Genomic DNA, 20,214 nt, shown 5'->3' on the forward strand with positions numbered 1-20,214 from the left:
AAAAAAGATGTCCTTTTCATTACAGGGGACTGGAATGCAAAAGTAGGAAATCAAGAAACACCTGGAGTAACAGTCAAATTTGGCCTTGGAATACGGAATGAAGCAGGGCAAAGACTAATAGAGTTTTGCCAAGAAAATGCACTGGTCATAACAGACAACCTCTTTCAACAACACAAGAGAAGACTCTACACATGGACATCACCAGATGGTAAACACTGAAATCAGATTGATTATATTCTTTGCAGCCAAAGATGGAGAAGCTCTATACAGTCAGCAAAAACAAGACCAGGAGCTGACTGTGGCTCAGATCATGAACTCCTTATTGCCAAATTCAGACTGAAATTGAAGAAAGTAGGGAAAACCACTAGACCATTCAGGTATGACCTAAATCAAATCCCTTATGATTATACAGTGGAAGTGAGAAATAGATTTAAGGGCCTAGATATGATAGATAGAGTGCCTGATGAACTATGGAATGAGGTTCGTGACATTGTACAGGAGACAGGGATCAAGACCATCCCCACAGAAAAGAAATGCAAAAAAGCAAAATGGCTGTCTGGGGAGGCCTTACAAAATAGCTGTGAAAAGAAGAGAAGCGAAAAGCAAAGGAGAAAAGGAAAGATATAAGCATCTGAATGCAGAGTTCCAAAGAATAGCAAGAAGAGATAAGAAAGCCTTCTTCAGCAATCAATGCAAAGAAATAGAGGAAAACAACAGAATGGGAAAGGCTAGGGATCTCTTCAAGAAAATCAGAGATACCAAAGGAACATTTCATGCAAAGATGGGCTTAATAAAGGACAGAAATGGTATGGACCTAATAGAAGCAGACGATATTAAGAAGAGATGGCAAGAATACACAGAAGAACTGTACAAAAAACATCTTCATGACCCAGATAATCACGATGGTGTGACCACTGACCTAGAGCCAGACATCCTGGAATGTGAAGTCAAGTGGGCCTTAGAAAGCATCACTACGAACAAAGCTAGGGGAGGTGATGGAATTCCAGTTGAGCTATTGCAAATCCTGAAAGATGATGCTGTGAAAGTGCTGCACTCAATATGCCAGCAAATTTGGAAAACTCAGCAGTGGCCACAGGACTGGAAAAAGTCAGTTTTCATGCCAATCCCAAAGAAAGGCAATGCCAAAGAATACTCAAACTACCATACCGCATAATACAGTATACTAACGCATATATATGGAATTTAGAAAGATGGTAATGATAACCCTGTATGTGAGACAGCAAAAGAGACACAGATGTATATAACAGTCTTTTATTTTTATTTTTTTAATTTTATTTTATTTTTAAACTTTACATAATTGTATTAGTTTTGCCAAATATCAAAATGAATCCGCCACAGGTATACATGTGTTCCCCATCCTGAATCCTCCTCCCTCCTCCCTCCCCATACCATCCCTCTGGGTCGTCCCAGTGCACTAGCCCCAAGCATCCAGTATCGTGCATCGAACCTGGACTGGCAACTCGTTTCTTACATGATATTTTACATGTTTCAATGTCATTCTCCCAAATCTTCCCACCCTCTCCCTCTCCCACAGAGTCCATAAGACTGTTCTATACATCAGTGTCTCTTTTGCTGTCTCGTACACTGGGTTATTGTTACCATCTTTCTAAATTCCATATATATGTGTTAGTATACTGTATTTATGTTTTTCCTTCTGGCTTACTTCACTCTGTATAATAGGCTCCAGTTTCAGCCACCTCATTAGAACTGATTCAAATGTATTCTTTTTAATGGCTGAGTAATACTCCATTGTGTATATGTACCACAGCTTGCTTATCCATTCATCTGCTGATGGACATCTAGGTTGCTTCCATGTCCTGGCTATTATAAACAGTGCTGCGATGAATATTTGGGTACACGTGTCTCTTTCCCTTCTGGTTTCCTCAGTGTGTATGCCCAGCAGTGGGATTGCTGGATCATAAGGCAGTTCTATTTCCAGTTTTTTAAGGAATCTCCACACTGTTCCTCATAGTGGCTGTACTAGTTTGCATTCCCACCAACAGTGTAAGAGGGTTCCCTTTTCTCCACACCCTCTCCAGCATTTATTATTTGTAGACTTTTGGATCGCAGGCATTCTGACTGGTGTGAAATGGTACCTCATAGTGGTTTTGATTTGCATTTCTCTGATAATGAGTGATGTTGAGCATCTTTTCATGTGTTTGTTAGCCATCTGTATGTCTTCTTTGGAGAAATGTCTATTTAGTTCTTTGGCCCATTTTTTGATTGGGTCATTTATTTTTCTGGAGTTGAGCTGTAGGAGTTGCTTGTATATTTTTGAGATTAGTTGTTTGTCAGTTGCTTCATTTGCTATTATTTTCTCCCATTCTGAAGGCTGTCTTTTCACCTTGCTAATAGTTTCCTTTGATGTGCAGAAGCTTTTAAGGTTAATTAGGTCCCATTTGTTTATTTTTTATTTTATTTCCAATATTCTGGGAGGTGGGTCATAGAGGATCCTGCTGTGATGTGTGTCAGAGAGTGTTTTGCCTATGTTCTCCTCTAGGAGTTTTATAGTTTCTGGTCTTACGTTTAGATCTTTAATCCATTTTGAGTTTATTTTTGTGTATGGTGTTAGAAAGTGGTCTAGTTTCATTCTTTTACAAGTGGTTGACCAGATTTCCCAGCACCACTTGTTAAAGAGATTGTCTTTAATCCATTGTATATTCTTGCCTCCTTTGTCAAAGATAAGGTGTCCATATGTGCGTGGATTTATCTCTGGGCTCGAATAGCCAAAGTGATCTTGAGAAAGAAGAATGGAACTGGAGGAATCAACCTACCTGACTTCAGGCTCTACTACAAAGCCACAGTTATCAAGACAGTATGGTACTGGCACAAAGACAGAAATATAGATCAATGGAATAAAATATAACAGTCTTTTAGACTCTGTGGGAGAGGGAAAGGTTGGGATGATTTGGGAGCATGGCACTGAAACATGTATAATATCATACAAGAAATGAATCTCCAGTACAGGTTCAATGCAGGTTACAGGATGCTTGGGGCTGGTGAACTGGGATGACCCAGAGGGATGGTACCGGGAGGGAGGTGGGAGGGGGTTCAGGATGGGGAACACGTGTACCCCCGTGGTGTATTCATGTTGATGTATGGCAAAACCAATACAATATTGTAAAATAATTAGCCTCCAATTAAAATAAATAAATTTAAATTAAAAAAAGAAAAGGTACAGCCTTGGTAACTTCTCTCCCCTCCCCTTTGGAAATTCTCCTGGACTGTCTTTCTTCTCCACGTTTACATGGAAGCCTGAAAAAAAGCAGGACTGCAGGATTTCAGAGCTTAGGGGCCCCAGCCCTGCATAGCGAAGCTCGGGCCCAGAGACCCGCTTTCCGAGATCGCTTACTACACGAGCACCTGCAGGCACCTGGCAGAGAGCGGGGCGCTCCGCGTCCGGGGCTCCTGGGTCTGGGGTGCCCGCCGAGGAGCGGAAAACCCAGACGCCCAGAGAAGGAGCAGACATTTAACATAGGAACCTGGAAGCAGAGGGCCAGAGAGAGGGCGTCCGGCGCGTCCGGGACGGAGTGGAAAAGCGGAAGGGAAGCCGGACGGACCGGAAGAGGGGCACGTCGGGGCGGAAGAAGGGCGCAACGGGGCGGAAGAGGGGCGCAGAAGAGGGGGAAGGGGATGTCGTCGCCAGTGCTGTCTTCAGGTCCCTGTGTCTGCGGGAGCTGCACTTTAAGGAGCGTGTCTTGGCGAACCCTAGCAGTCACTGTGTAATGGACTTTAGCGCTTCTTCACTAGAATTCCAGACGACGACCCGCGGGGCTTCGGCGGCGCTGTCCGTATGAGGCCATGCGCAGGCCCACTGCCCTGTGCGGGGCGCAGGTATCCTGTGCAGAGCGACGCAGAGCCCTTTGAGGGAAGGTGATGGGAAAAGGTCAGTGGAACTTTCCTGTGAAGGTGAAGAAATAGCTGATGTTGACATTTTCAAAAGGATAAAGACGCGTGATTTCAGTGCTGAATTTATTTAAATTTCATTCAAATGCTGAATACTTTCTTATTCCTGTACTCAGTTGTTGTTGTTCAGTGGCCAAGTCGTGTCAGACTCTTTGGGACCCTGTGAGCTGCAGCACACCAGGCTTCCGGGTCCTTGAGTATCTAACTGAGTTTGCACAATCTCACGTCCATTGAGTTTGTGATGCCATCCAACCATCTCATCCTCTGTCCGTGGCTTTCTCCCCTTGCCCTCAATCTTTCTCAGTAGTGTTAAAAAAAAAAAAAAAAAAAAAGACGAAAGAAGATACTTTAGGTGATACATTTAAGTTCACACTGCCATGAAGTGGGCAGCCTCCTTTTGGAGAACTGCAGAATAAAGTGGAAGGCATGAAGCTTTCAAGATAAAAATAAAATATCCAGTTCTTTTACCAGCAAAATGGGCTTATTTGGGTGTAGCCAAGGAATTGGAGTTGGGACAAGCGAACTATAGCAAAAGCCATAGGTAAGTTCAACAAAGGAGAGGCCCATTATGTTAAAGAGAAGAAGGAGGAAGTTGAAAGGAGTTGTTTTGAAGAAAGTCCCTGGGTTGAGGTGAGAGTTCAGGTAGTGATGGTTTCTCATAGGCTAAGTAGCTAGGTGCACAGGAAATGTTCCCTTCTAGTGGGTCTGTGAGTGATGCTCTCTTGTTGGAGTATGTTATTAACAAGGAGTAATTGATGCCTTCTTTGGTAGTGTGTCCTTCCAACTATTTTAAATGATTTTTTTTTTTAAATTCAGTTTGACGTTTTCTACTTTTTTCTGAAAGCATCGCTGATGAAGAGGCAGGTTTTCTAGTTTCAGTGGCCTTTGTCCTTCGGTGCCAAGAAGGACTTCTTGCTGGGTGTTGTGCCCCACCTTGGCGGGAAAATGCACCGATTGGAAACCTATTGAGAAAACCTAACAAGGAGGAGTAGGAGGGAGAAATTGCGATCTTAAGATCTTAAATCGTTTGAGATCGTTCTGATCATTTTGAAATGTGGAGCAGGCCTCATCTTGTTGGACAAACTGGTTGTACAAAGATTTGACAGGCAACAAAATACAGAACTTAAAATAGTTATACAGAGTTAGAAGTTTAGAACCAAATTGTGTGATGGTTCTAAACAAAGACCTTAAGCCTGAGAGTAGCCGATAGAAGAAATCATGTTGGGAAAGGGGGAGTGTCAGGTGACTCTGTTGGAAGTGGTCTTTCTCTCTGATTCTTCTATGCAATTGAGTTTCTGCTTCTCTAATCATGTTTTGTTTGACATTTACTCAGACCCAAGGGAAAAAAGGCTCTTCCTACTGAGCCAAACCTGGAGTCAGGTATGCTTCCTGGAAGTTCCCACTCAAGGTGACCATGCATGCATACTAATTCGTTTGAGTTGTCTCTGACTCTTTGTGACCCTATGGACTGTAGCCTGCCAGGTTCTTCTGTCTATATGATTGTTCTGACAAGAATAGTGGAGTGGGTTGCCATGCCCTCCTCCAGGGGATCCTCCCGACCCAGGGATCTAACCCACATTTCTTACATCTCCTTCACTGGCAGGTTCTTTATTACTAACACCACCTGGGAAGGCCATTAAAATAGTATTGTTATTTCAAAAGAACTGTTTAGAACCAAATGTATTACCCAATAATACAGGCCGTAAGGTTGCAAATTCAGAAGCCATGAATCTAGGTAAGAATCCAGAATAGTTAATAGTCCAGACAAAGAAAAACTTAAGTGAATTCTGAACCTTCTAACTCAAAAAAGAAAAACAAACAAACAAAAAAACTGGCAAGTGAAAAGATTAATTTGTCATGGAGATTCTGAAAAGCCATAATCAAAAGAAGAAGTTGTCCCCTTTCACTATAATTTGAGAAATACCAGTAGGTATGTTGGGTGTTGTCTTTCCGTGAAAGAGAGAAAGGGTGTTGTCTTTCCGTGAAAGAGAAAAGCAACAGTGACTAAACGGGTATACAAGCCTGGTCAGGTCATCTTTGGAAAGCTGTCTGCCTCAGTTATTAGCTGCTGCTTTTCCTAGTCAGTTTGATTTAGGCGTTTCCAGTGTTTGTACTGGAGAAGGCAATGGCACCCCACTCCAGTACTCCTGCCTGGATAATCCCGTGGATGGAGGAGCCTGGTAGGCTGCAGTCCATGGGGTCGCTGAGGGTCGGGCACCACTTGAGCGACTTCACTTTCACTTTTCACTTTCATGCATTGGAGAAGGAAATGGCAGCCCACTCTGGTGTTCTTGCCTGGAGAATCCCAGGGACGGGGGAGCCTGGTGGGCTGCCGTCTATGGGGTCACACAGAGTTGGACACGACTGCAGTGACTTAGCAGCAGCAGCAGCAGTGTTTGTACAGGACCAGCTGTCAGGTGCAGTCTTCTTTAGCTGTGAGATGTGTACTCAAGTTTCAAGTCCTTGAAGTTTGGTTACCTTCCAGGTCGTGAGGAGGACCTGGTATAGACTGTTCTAAGGAAATTCAAGAGCAGTCTTTTTCTTCTTACTGATTTCAAACCAGAAAAGTGGAAGAAAATTGAAAACATTAGTTTGAAGAGGAGTAGCCAGATATGTAAGGATAGGAAAAATATTTGACCAAAGAGTTACTTTGGCTACCTGCTGCCAAGAGCTGGCTCATTGGGAAAGACCCTGATTCTAGGAAAGACTGAGGACAGGATGAGAATGGGGCGACAGAAGTTGAGATGGTTGGGTTGAATCACTGACTCAATGGACATGAGTTTAAGCAAACTCTGGGAGGTAATGAAGGATGGAGAAGCCTGGTGTGCTGCAGTACATGGGGTCACAAAGAGTCAGACATGGCTGAACAACAACAGCAGAAAAATTTGGAATCCAGTCCAGCATATAGGTATGTAACAAAACCTTGAAGATCATTGGTAGGACTAGAACTTAATATCTGTGTAAGTGAAAATATGATTTCTTTCTCCCATGTTTATCCTTTTATTAAAGACACTCATAGTAAAACTAACTTGTTGGTATTGAACTTGTTTTGATTATTTACATAAATGCCATGAGAATAGTGACTGACCATATAAGCTCTTTTTCAAGTTTGTTTTGCTTGAACCTTGTAAACAAGGTATCTGGCCAGTTTATTTATTTATTTTTCTTGAGTAGGTCCTTAAAGCTGTCTGGTCACATCTGAGTCTATGTACACCTTTCCTGAGTATGATAATACAGCCAAAACTATGGTAATATAGCCAGTATTTCCAGTGGTGTCTTGTTATGAGGAGAACAGATTCCCAGTGAATTTATGCAAATATACATATTGTCACGAAGAAAAAAAAAACCTTAGGTTTTCAAATTCTGGAGGAATCAGGAAGGGAGGAAAAAAAATAAATGTTTTAACCCTTGTTGTAAGATACATTTTCTTAAAGGAGAGGAAAAAAAGGGTCCTTTAAATCCAGTTCTGTGCAATATCTTAAATTTATCTAATACTTTCATCCTAGAGTATTTGTCAGGATCTTTTCCATGAATTTCTTTGAAGATAAATACACTTGCAAAAGCCTCGGCATATGAACAATAATTGTGTATAAATGACAAAAGACTTAAAAATAGTAATAATTAAAGATGAAGGTTCAATTTAATGTAATCGACAAATCTGTTTGGTCATTTCTTTGACCACATCTTTAAAACCATGGCTGTATATCGTCAGCCTGTTTATTTAACTTATGTGTAGGGTACGTCATGAGAAATGCTGGGCTGGATGAAGCACAAGCTAGAATCAAGATTGCTGGGAGAAATATAAATAACCTCAGTTATGCAGATGACACCACCCTTATGGCAGAAAGTGAAGAAGAACTAAAGAGCCTCTTGATGAAAGTGAAAGAGGAGAGTGAAAAAGTTGGCTTAAAATTCAGCATTCAGAAAACTAAGATCATGGCTTCTGGTCCCATCACTTCATGGCAAATAGATGGGCAAACAGTGGAAACAGTGACAGACTTTATTTTTGGGGGCTCCAAAATCACTGCAGATGGAGGCTGCAGCCTTGAAATTAAAACCACTTGCTCCTTGAAAGAAAAGGCATGACAAACCTAGACAGCATATTTAAAAGCAGAGACATTACTTTGCCAACAAAGGTCCATCTAGTCAAAGCTATGGTTTTTCCAGTAGTCATGTATGAAGGTAAGAGTTGCATTATTAAAGAAAGCTGAGTGCTGAAGAATTGATTCTTTTGAACTGTGGTGTTGGAAAAGACTCTTGAGAGTCCCTTGGACTGCAAGGAGATCAACCAGTCCATCCTAAAGGAGATCAGTCCTGAATATTCATTGTTAGGACTGATGTTGAAGCTGAAACTCCAATACTTTGGCCACTTGATGCAAAGAACTGACTCATTGGAAAAGACCCTAATGCTGGGAATGGTTGAAGGCAGAAGGAGAAGGGGATAACAGAGGATGAGATGGTTGGATGGCATCACTGACTTGATGGACATGAGTTTGAGAAAGCTCCGGGAGTTGGTGATGGACAGGGAGGCCTGGCGTGCTGCAGTCCATGGGGGTCTCAAAGAGTTGGACATGACTGAATGACTGAACTAAACTGATAACATTATACTAGAACACATGAGAATTGTCAGAATTTTCATACAATATCTAAAATTTCATAAAATATCTAGATATTTCATACAATAGATATCTACAATATCTAATATTTAAATAATATTCATGTATACAAGATAACCTAAGAAAGTTTATTATAATTTCTTTGACAAAGCTTCCCATAAAATTTGACATATCAAATAAACCTAATTACCATCTCCTTTTATAAGAAGAGAGAACATGTTCTTTAAGAAGTTCTAGGGGCCCCTCTGGACATTCCTAAAGTTATTTTCAGGTCAAAAAAACTTAGTTTAGAGTTTGAATTTTGGGGGGAAGTTTTTCAAAAATATCAAAAGGTTTTGGACAATTCAACAAATAGGATTACAGAAGATTACAAAACACTAAGTATCTGTTTAATCAAAATGACAAAAAGATTTCAGAAGAATAATAGAGAAGGTTACATAGCTGCAAAACAAAAAAGCCAAACCAAACCCTTAGCTCTTCTTTATAAAAAAGACAATTTTTAACTTAAAGCACCTGAAATAAATTTGATTAATGTTTTGCCAAAAGTTTTCACTTTTGTCTCGGTTCAAAGGGTTTGTTAACCTAATAAGCCACTCATTCTATACAAACTAAATAATACCAATATTTATTAGAGTTTTCTAGCTTACTTTCAATATGCAGTAACATTGAAGAGAGAAATAGAAATAGCAGAGGATACGTCATCAAATTGGGTTTTAACCAACATCCAGACTCAAACAGCGCTGGGAAGTCCCATGACACAGCACATCTGGAGTCCTAATTGGGAAAAGGTCCTAGGTAGCACGTCCACTCTGTGGAAGAGACTTCAAAGACTGCACTTCAGGGTTCCTGCTTATAATCCTAGGACACAAACTGATATCATCAACCTGTGAGCAAATTGCAGCTCTGAGTTCCTGTTTATCCTTTAAACTTGGAATGTTGTTAAGCCCGGGGCTTGACTGGCCACCCTGTCTTGAGGGGCTCAACAGTCTCAAGATTCGTCCCCTGTCTTACCTATGGTGCTGCAATTCTTACAGTCATAGCTGTCACTCACAGCCAGGGCAGTGTCCAGGCAGGTTAGAAGCAAGGTCATAGGTCTGCTCTGCTGTGTCTCTGAAGCCTAAACAAAACTAATTTCTCTAACAATGAAATGGTCTCTGAAGAAAATGAGAGATACCAAGGGAACATTCCATGCAAAGATGGGCACAATAAAGGACAGAAATGGTATGGACCTAACAGAAGCAGAAAATATTAAGAAGAGGTGGCAAGAATACACCGAAGAACTATACAAAAAAAATCTTAATGACCCAGATAACCACGATGGTGTGGTCACTGACCTAGAGCCAGACATCCTGGAGTGTGAAGTCAAGTGGGCCTTATGAACTATCACTATGAACAGAGCTAGTGCAGGTGATGGAATTCCAGCTGAGCTATTTCAAATCCTAAAAGACGATGCTGTTAAAGTGCTGCATTCAATATACCAGCAAATTTGGAAAACTCAGCAGTGGCCACAGGACTGGAAAAGGTCAGTTTTCATTCCAATCCCAAAGGCAATGCCAAAGAATGCTCAAGCTACCACACAATTGCACTCATCTCACACGCTAGCAAAGTAATGCTCAAAATTCTCCAAGCCAGGCTTCAGCAATATGTGAACCATGAACTTCCAGATGTTCAAGCTGGATTTAGAAAAGGCAGAGGAACCAGAGATCAAATTGCCAACATCCGTTATGTAGAAAAAGCAAGAGAATTCCAGAAGAACATCTTCTGTTTCATTGAATATGCTGAAGCCTTTGACTGTGTGGATCACAACAAACCATGGAAAATTCTTCAAAGATGGGAATTCCAGACCACCTGACCTGCCTCCTGAGCAACCTGTGTGCAGGTCATGAAGCAACAGTTAGCACCGGACATGGCACAACAGACTGGTTCCAAATTGGGAAGGGAGTATGTCAAAGTTATATATCGTCACCTTGTTTATTTAACTTATGTGCAAAGTACATCATGTGAAATGCCAGACTAGATGAAGCACAAGCTAAAAACAAGATTGCCGGGAGAAATATCAGTGCACCTCAGTGGTGCAGATAACACCACTCTAATGGGAGAAAGCCAAGAGGAACAAAAGAGCCTCTTGATGAAGGTGAAATAGGAGAGTAAAAAGGCTGGCTTAAAACTCAACATTCAAAAAACTTAAGATCATAGCATCCGGTCCCAACACTTCATGGCAAATACATGGTAAACAATGGAAATGGTGAGAGACTTTATTTTGGGGGCTCCAAAATCACTGCAGATGGTGACTGCAGCCATGAAATTAAAAGATGCTTGCTCCTTGGAAGAAAAACTATGACCAGTCTAGACAGCCTATTAAAAGCAGCGGCAAAGGATGAAACAGAAGTGTTTAGAAAAGACACATGTAGGTGGGAAATTAGTGTGTATGATAAAAACAATTCTAGTCAATCATGTAATTTATCTTGCAAAACTCTGACATTTTAAGTTACCTCAAAAGATTTCAGTATGCTATTTTAAGTACATATATCGTAAAATATAATTGTTGCACCTAAAAACTCTTATCCCATTTTCATCTATCTGAATTATTTGTTCCCAACATTTATGTTTAAGTTACTCACAAAAACTTAATGAGTCATTAGACAAAGTCTGCCATCATCTCAAGCAAATTTTTTTTCTGACAGATTTGCAGCAGAGATAATGTGAATTTATCTGACTAGTAAACGCATGTGGGATTAAAGTATTCAGTGCTGATGACACTAAAGACGTGCCTGTTTCAGTTAGACTAACAAATTTAAACTATCACATGAACCACAAAAGCATTCGTGTGAGTTGCTCTTATATTTCTGATAATTTACTTAAGTAATATTTTTAGACCAATTAAATGGAGCTCTTTTTATAAATTAATTTTGGTAGTACCATCTGGCAGTATAAAAATAAGACATACCTGTGACATAACATACAGCCATACACAGAGATCTTTTAGCATGGTACAAAACTCAAAGGAGAATATTTAGATACAAATTGTACTTCTGACAGATAAACTAAGTTAAGCCTACCTGTTTATTTGCATGCTATAAGGATCCTCTTGGAGCTCTTTTCAGACTCATCTTGTCTTTTTAGAAATTTCTGCTTACCAATAAAAGAAAGCATTCCATGGTCTTTGAGATCAGGTGCCCCAAATATCAAACCTGAGTTTGAGCAAAACTACAGTTGTTTTGAAGATTTATATCCCCTTGAGGCCAAATGTTTTAAAAGGTAGGTGCTGTCTTCCTATGAAGAAATTGAGAAATTTCGGGGGGGTGGGGGTGGGGTGGGAGAGAAACAGATTATTTACATAGTATAACAGAGTAGAGAATATAAGATTTTATCGAAAAATTTGATCTCCATAGGAATGGATGTCAGTAGCATGTAGAAGTTGGGAACAATCAAGTGTCAAGGGATAACAGTGTTATTTATTGCCCCGAGGTTCTGAGCAAACCTATCCCTCTGGCCTTGGGTTTTCTCATGGGGAAAATAGATGTGTTACAGGGAATGCGTTTATTGCTTTGAAAGATATTTATCTACTATCAAGTTCTGGAATTATTATTTCCTTTTTGGGGGAGAAAGAAATCCCAGGATGATAACTTTTCTAAAAAGTCTTGGCTGGATCATCGAAAAAGCAAGAGAGTTCCAGAAAAACATCTATTTCTGCTTTATTGACTATGCTAAGGCCTTTGTGTGGATCACAATAAACTGTGGAAAATTCTTAGAGATGGGAATACCAGACCACCTGACCTGCCTCTTGAGAAACCTATATGCAGGTCAGGAAGCAACAGTTAGAACTGGACATGGAACAACAGACTGGTTCCAAATAGGAAAAGGAGTGTGTCAAGGCTGTATATTGTCACCTTGCTTATTTAACTTATATACAGAGTACGTCATGAGAAATGCTGGGCTGGAAGAAGCACAAGCTGGAATCAAGATTGCCGGGAGAAATATCAATAACCTCAGATATGCAGATGACACCACCCTTATGGCAGAAAGTGAAGAGGAACTAAAAAGCCTCTAGATGAAAGTGAAAGAGGAGAGTGAAAAAGTTGGCTTAAAGCTCAACATTCAGAAAACGAAGATCGTGGCATCTGGTCCCATCACTTCATGGGAAATAGATGGTGAAAGAGTGGAAACAGTGTCAGACTTTATTTTTCTGGGCTCCAAAAATCACTGCAGATGGTGACTGCAGCCATGAAATTAAAAGACGCTTACTCCTTGGAAGGAAAGTTATGACCAACTTAGATAGCATATTCAAAAGCAGAGACATTACTTTGCCAACAAAGATCCGTCTAGTCAAGGCTGTGGTTTTTCCTGTGGTCATGTATGGATGTGAGAGTTGGACTGTGAAGAAAGCTGAGTGCTGAAGAATTGATGCTTTTGAACTGTAGTGTTGGAGAAGACTCTTGAGAGTCCCTTGGACTGCAAGGAGATCCATTCTAAAGGAGATCCAGTCCATTCTAAAGGAGATCAGCCCTGGGATTTCTTTGGAAGGAGTGATGCTAAAGCTGAAACTCCAGTACTTTGGCCACCTCATGCGAAGAGTTGACTCATTGGAAAAGACTCTGATGCTGGGAGGGATTGGGGGCAGGAGGAGAAGGGGACGACAAAGGACGAGATGGCTGGATGGCATCACCGACTCGATGGACGTGAGTCTGAGTGAACTCTGGGAGTTGGTGATGGACAGGGAGGCCTGGCGTGCTGCAATTCATAGGGTCGCAAAGAGTTGGACACGACTGAGCGACTGAACTGACTGAACTGTGGTCCTAGTGTGATTAGATTGAATAGTTTTCTGTGATTATGGTTTCAGTGTGTCTGTCCTCTGATGCCCTCTTGCAACACCTACCATCTTACTTGGGTTTCTTTTACCTTGAACGTGGGGTATCTCTTCGCGGCTGCTCCAGCAAAGGAAATAGTGAAGGACAAGGAAGCCTGGCTTGCTGCAGTCCATGGGGTCACAAAGAGTTGGACACGACTGAGTGACTGAACAGCAACAACAGAGTCCCTGAAAGGGGAAAATTCCTAAACAAATTGCAGGTCATAGCCCAGCACAGTTCCAGTGGGAAGAGCTTAATTTCAAAGGAGTTGGGCCAAATGCTAAGTGCATGAGTGCTCACAGGAAGGATAAAGCCTTTAATACAGAAAGTTATCTACTGGAGGTTGTGTCAGTTTGGATTTGCTGAGGAGGCAGCCCTGGCAGCAGTAGCTGTATTTTGTGCCTAGAAATTGATTCCAACCGTCAGTAATGTTCTCTGGGAACTCTATAATTGTCCTTCTTGCTGCCCATATTAAGTTATCTTAAGTAAAATTTGCATCATTGATTTCATGCAGCCAGCTTTTCAACAACAAAAATGAAAAACTCATTTTTGGTAAATGTTCTTTCATTCTAGTATTCTTTTTGAGCCTCAAAAATTCTTTTAATACTACACACACACATGTAATTGTGAAATCAGCTGGGGGAGGGAGGAGCATAGTAATAAAACAGCTGATCTTTTCTTGATAGTTTATTGGTCTGACCTGAAAGATGAGTAGATCTTAGTTAGCTGGTGAGTTGGCAGTGATAAGCATTCCAAGAAGAGAGACCAGCTTGCATAGAAGAGTGGAACTGAAACAAGGTAAGTGGTGGGATTAATGAACAGGGTAGGTGGAGTTGACTTGTGGAAAGATTCTTTAGCCTGTCTCGTGTTGTGGATTCTCAAGCCTTGTGTGCCAAATTGTTATTGGCAAATATTATTTGTCAAGTACTGTACCAGGCGTTCGGAGAAGGCAATGGCACCCCACTCCAGTACTCTTGCCTGGAAAATCCCATGGACAGAGGAGCCTGGTAGGCTGCAGTCCATGCTAAGGGTCGGACACGACTGAGCGACTTCACTTTCACTTTTCACTTCCATGCATTGGAGAAGGAAATGGCAACCCACTCCAGTGTTCTTGCCTGGAGAATCCCACGGACGGGGGAGCCTGGTGGGCTGCCGTCTATGGGGTCGCACAGAGTCGGACACGACTGAAGTGACTTAGCAGCAGCAGCAGCAGCAGTACCAGGCATTGCCAATGTCCTCTTGCAGCTAAATCTAGTGGGAAGATTTGGTTAAAGGAATAGTTACAGCAAAGTGTGAGTGAAGGTTAATGAAGGATCTAAACATTGTGAGAGCAGACAGAGTATTTTGTGTAGTTGAGGGTATTAGAGGAGTTGATTTGGAGTTGCTTTGAGGAAGAAAAAACTGTAATGGGGAATCACATACTCAGAGGGTTGGAATGAATAGAACAACTGAGGGATATGAACAACTGAAAGAAGTTCATTTTGGCTGGCAGGAAAAGTATATGTGGCATACTCAGTACATACACAGTATAGTGTATGACTCAAGTAGTGAAACTTGGAAGTTAATTAAGAAAGAAAGAAAGTGAAGTTGCTCAGTCTTGTCTGACTGTTTGTGACCTCATGGACTGTAGCCTACCATGCTCCTGCCTCCATGGGATTTTCCAGGCAAGAGTACTGGAGTTGGTTGCCATTTCCTTCTCCAGAAGATCTTCCCAACCCAGGGGTCGAACCCGGGTCTCCCGTGTTGTAGGCAGACGCTTTACCGTCTGAGCCACCAGGGAAGTGAAGTGTTAATTAATGACAGCCTAAAACCAAATTCAAATGCCAAAAACGAGTCATATGCTGACAGTCTGAAACGGAATAGTTCTGATTTTTTTGTTTACTCCATGCCTTATGCTTATTTTTTTCTTGCTCAGTATGTGTTTGTGTTTACTTTCTGGATATTTCCAGCACCTGATGAAACAGGTTGCAGCTTCTGAGAGAACAGAGAGCTTAGTCTCTGTGTAGGGAAGGGAGCTTACTTGTTTGCCTTTGAAAAAGTTAGAAAACATGGAGAGAGTGAAACCTTTGATCTCGGACTTCTTCTCTTTCCCCTTTCTGATGGCATGGTTATGAGCTTGTTCAGCTGGGCTGAATCTGGTTGTGGTAGGACAGCAAAGCAACCAGCAGGATGGATTAGCAACCCTGACAGGCTACAGTCCTTGGGGTCACAAAGAGTCAGACATGACCAAGCAACTGAACTGAACTGATCCATATGATTTGTGGTAAGTTGCTCAGTCGTGTCCAACTCTCTGCAGCCCCAAGGACTGTAGCCTGTCAGGCTCCTCTGTCCGTGGGGATTCTCAAGGCAAGATACTGGAGTGGGTTGCCCTGCCATTCTCCAGAAAGTATTCATAATAGGCTCTCATCCAGTGTCAAGGATTAGACCCCTAATCTTGGAACTGGCAAACTTGAGAGGCTTAGCATTGTACTTGAGTTTCTCAGGTACTACTCTTTGCCACAAACAAGGGGATCTGAGGAGAGAAAAGAAGGGAGAGTTAGTGGAAGGAGGACAGGAGTTTGGGGGGCCAAAAAATGGAATCAATAGAGGAAAGGATCCATGAGGTTTTTATTATGAGGTTTCCATGGAAAAATGAGTATATCAAAGATGTCCAATGAGGCAAAAATATTAGTGACATAATGTTGAAATTTGGTAATGATTTAAGTGTAAAAAGGTACATCTGATGATGTCTATACTGATTGCCCTTGTTTTGGATATTGGAGTGGGGTGCCATGCTAAGTCACTTCAGTCATGTCTGACTCTTTGCAACCCTATGGACTGTAGCCCCAGCAGGCTCCTCTGTCTGTGGGATTCTCCAGACAAGAATACTGGAATGGGTTGCTGTTTCCTTCTCCAAGGGATCTTCCCGACCTCGCGTCTCTTAGATCTCCTGCATTGGCAGGCGGATTCCTTTACCACTAGCGCCACCTGGGAAGCTTCATTGGAAGTGGTGGGCGGGGAGGGGGATGTATGTGAAGACAAAACAGACAGACTCCTTACAATGAGAAAAGATATGTTGTTTATTGATTCTATTATCCCTTCATAATAATTAAAAATGCTAATGATTTTATAAGTCTTACTCCTTATTTTCTATTTTAACTATTTTTTTATTTTCCCTAAACAGAATACTGTGGAAAACATAGGCAACTTTTTTCTTTTTTTAAATAGCCATCTAAGTTCTCATCAAGTTTCTTTGGCACAGTTCTCTTACATTAAAGTCACGGTCAACGTGGAAAAGACCTCACCCCCAAATGAATTTTACATTTAATGGTCTCTTTTATATATGACTATATATGACTTATCACTCGGGGCAAAATGTGCAGAGAGCATATTCTAGGCAAAAGCCAGCTTGGTCATGTTGTGTTTGGCTCTCTCTGTGTAGGCCCCTCAGTTTTGTGAACTGATTTGGCCAGTGACCTTGAGAGCTTATTTTTCCTAGACTAGAAGCAGGCCTAAGGAACCCTGAGCCCTACAGCTTTAATCTTCTTCAAATGCCTTCCCAAGATAAAGGCAGCCCCTGGTTCTATGTCCCACACAAGTTGAGAGGCAGAGAGGGGAGCATGAGAGAGAAGGCAGTAGAGATGAAAATGACGAAAGAAGGGAAATTAGAACAAAGAAAATTCAAAGCGGCAGCAGTACCAGTGGAAATAGTTTCACTCTGTTGCCTTCTACGGAAAGCTGTAGTGCTGTGACTGAATTACTTATCTTGGCTCAAAACCAATAGTTTTGTTCTTTGGAAGAAGGACTGGGGAAAGTAGATCAAGTCATGGGTTCTCCACTTAAGTTTGCCGCTAACAGTTACTAGGTCTTAGGCTCAGTACTCCCTGGGTAAAATGCCTCTGATTCTGAGAAAGTCAGAGAACGTAACTGCCTCGCTCTAACCCTTGTGATAGAAATCGTTATATAGTTAAAATATGAAGTACACTACTAACCAAGTCCTTGTAAAATGTGAATCACTAACCACAGACATTATAAGTAGGTAATGTCTTATTATCTATAACTTAACCTCATTTCTTAAAAAGTGTCAGTATTTTTATTAATGATGTGGTAAAGATTGTGTTGTATGCAAACCTGATTTGTATACCTGAAAAAAAAAAAAAAAATCAGACCCACAGCTCTTATCCTTCTTGTGAAGAGGGGTAGGGACTCCTAAGCTGGGAATGATAGTGGAGTGGTGGTTCTGCATCAAACTGACCAGGGGCCAGTGAAAGGGAGACCTTCTTCTCTGGCTGACTCTAATACCCTTAAGCACTTAGAGCTACATATTCTGGACTTGGAATTCCTAAAATCCCCACAATGAAATAAACTTTTTCTGTCTGGCAGATAGAGATCTTTTATTTAGTTTGGGAAATGATGGTTAAGTATACAGTAATCACTGGGCTTCCTGGGTGGCTCTAGGGGTAAAGAAGCCCCTGCCAGTGCAGGAGATGCTGGTTTGGTCCCTGGATGGGCAAGACTCCCTGGAGGAGGAAGTGGCAACCTACTCCAGTATTCTTGCCTGGAAAATTCCGTGAACAGAGGAGCCTGGAGGGCTAATAGTCCGTGGGTCACAAAGAGTTGGACATGACTGACCATACAACAACAACTATAGTAATCCCTATACAGTAATAACCACATTAGGTGTCATTTAGTACCACAAATGTTAAATGTAAAAACTCTGTGCGCTAAAACCATGAGTAAGATGTGGTCCCTGCCAATAGGGAGTTTTTAAATTTACTGGAGGCAGGAGCATCATTATGAGTCGTCATAATTTACTGGAGGCAGGAGTGTCTCTAATTCTTTCTTACCTGGTTTCTGGTCATACATCAAGTTTTAAGAAATATTATTACCTTTAATGAGGACACTTCTTAGTTTTCAGAACTGCCAGAGACTGCAGATACCTATGTGGCCACCTATAGCAATATGTGTGTTCTTTATTAAATATCTTCTATGCAAAAAACAGAATACTTACAAAAATTAGTTTTGAAATTAGTGTTTTAGAAGATTGGGAGAGATTATTGGTAAAGGCAGAGACATCTCTCCATTCCACATTTGAAATGGTATCCTTTAATAAAAAAAAAGTTTAATGAGAAATGTAGCATACTTGCACATAGTTTCAAAGCATAAGAAGAGTTTAAAGAACAGCAACAACAAAAATAAGGACCTGTTTATCCATTGTCTAGGTTAGGAAATACAACACACTCATTCTGAAACCTAACTTTTTCAAAAGTATGTTAGGTTAGCTTTCTTTATGTCTACGTTTATTTTCCTTCTAGCCACTGTACTGAAACCTGATTTCAAATTTAAGACAACAGTCTTTTATAGAAGTAATTTAGGAATAATAATATCAAAGTTTCATAACATAAATATTTTTATTTCATCAGATACATATTTTATGTAAAATATATTCTTATCTGTTCAAAAGATTTGTGATTCTGGGCAGCTGTTTAGTTACTTGAAGTGATGCCTCAAGTTTTAAAGCTTTTTAATAAATTAATATTATGCTATAAAAATATATGTATTTATTTAGAGAAAAAGAGTAAGAACTTTGAGGTCTTTCCTATTGCTTCAGAATTTGACAGTAAGTAGGTGACTCCCTAGAGGAAAGCTTCACATATAGGTAAGCTTTCATTACTTATGAAATGGAAATGTGGGCCTTGTTTCTTGTTTTCTTAGATTTGTTTTGGAAGGGGAGTGAGGCTGTATCATTTTCATTCTAATTGATTAGTGCTAATTTGGCTGTGTGGATCACAGTAAACTGTGGAAAATTCTCAAAGAGATGGGAATACCAGACCACCTGACCTGCCTCTTGAGAAACCTATATGCAGGTCAGGAAGCAACAGTTAGAACTGGACATGGAACAACAGACTGGTTCCAAATAGGAAAAGGAGTACGTCAAGGCTGTATATTGTCACCCTGCTTATTTAACTTATATGCAGAGTACATCATGAGAAACGCTGGACTGGAAGAAGCACAACTGGAATCAAGATTGCCAGGAGAAATATCAATAACCTCAGATATGCAGATGACACCACCCTTATGGCAGAAAGTGAAGAGGAACTCAAAAGCCTCTTGATGAAAGTGAAAGATGAGAGTGAAAAAGTTGGCTTAAAACTCAACATTCAGAAAACGAAGATCATGGCATCTGGTCCCATCACTTCATGGGAACTAGATGGTGAAAGAGTGGAAACAGTGTCAGACTTTATTTTTTGGGGCTCCAAAATCAGTGCAGATGGTGACTGCAGCCATGAAATTAAAAGACGCTTACTCCTTGGAAGGAAAGTTATGACCAACCTAGATAGCATATTCAAAAGCAGAGACATTAGTTTGCCAACAGAGGTCCATCTAGTCAAGACTATGGTTTTTCCAGTGGTCATGTATGGATGTGAGAGTTGGACTGTGAAGAAAGCTGAGCGCCAAAGAATTGATGCTTTTGAACTGTGGTGTTGGAGAAGACTCTTGAGAGTCCCTTGGACTGCAAGGAGATCCAGCCAGTCCATCCTAAAGGAGATCAATCCTGGGTGTTCATTGGAAGGACTGATGCTGAAGCTGAAACTCCAGTACTTTGGCCACCTCATGCGAAGAGTTCACTCACTGGAAAAGACCCTGATGCTGGGAAGGATTGAGGGCAGGAGGAGAAGGGGACGACAGAGGATGAGATGGCTGGATGGCATCACCAACTCAATGGACATGAGTTTGGGTAAACTCTGGGAGTTGCTGATGGACAAGGAGGACTGAATATAGTTAGGTGAAGAACGGATACTCTGCCAACATTTTGGCCACAAGACACTGTAGAGAAAAGCTAA

General features: G+C 41.1%; 1 protein-coding gene across 1 annotated transcript in view; it reads left to right on the forward strand.

The window, feature by feature from the left end:
• Window positions 1-3,583: 3,583 nt before the first annotated feature.
• The window catches only part of ECHDC1 (ethylmalonyl-CoA decarboxylase 1), a 53,169-nt gene continuing 36,538 nt past the window's right edge, over window positions 3,584-20,214 (forward strand). The window contains exon 1 of the mRNA XM_061427342.1: window positions 3,584-3,907. Coding sequence (XP_061283326.1) covers window positions 3,898-3,907 — 10 coding nt within the window. The 5' untranslated portion in view covers window positions 3,584-3,897. The remainder of the gene's footprint in view (window positions 3,908-20,214) is intronic.

Source organism: Bos javanicus, chromosome 9 (genome assembly GCF_032452875.1).
Source record: "Bos javanicus breed banteng chromosome 9, ARS-OSU_banteng_1.0, whole genome shotgun sequence".
Taxonomy (NCBI): Eukaryota; Metazoa; Chordata; class Mammalia; order Artiodactyla; family Bovidae; genus Bos; species Bos javanicus.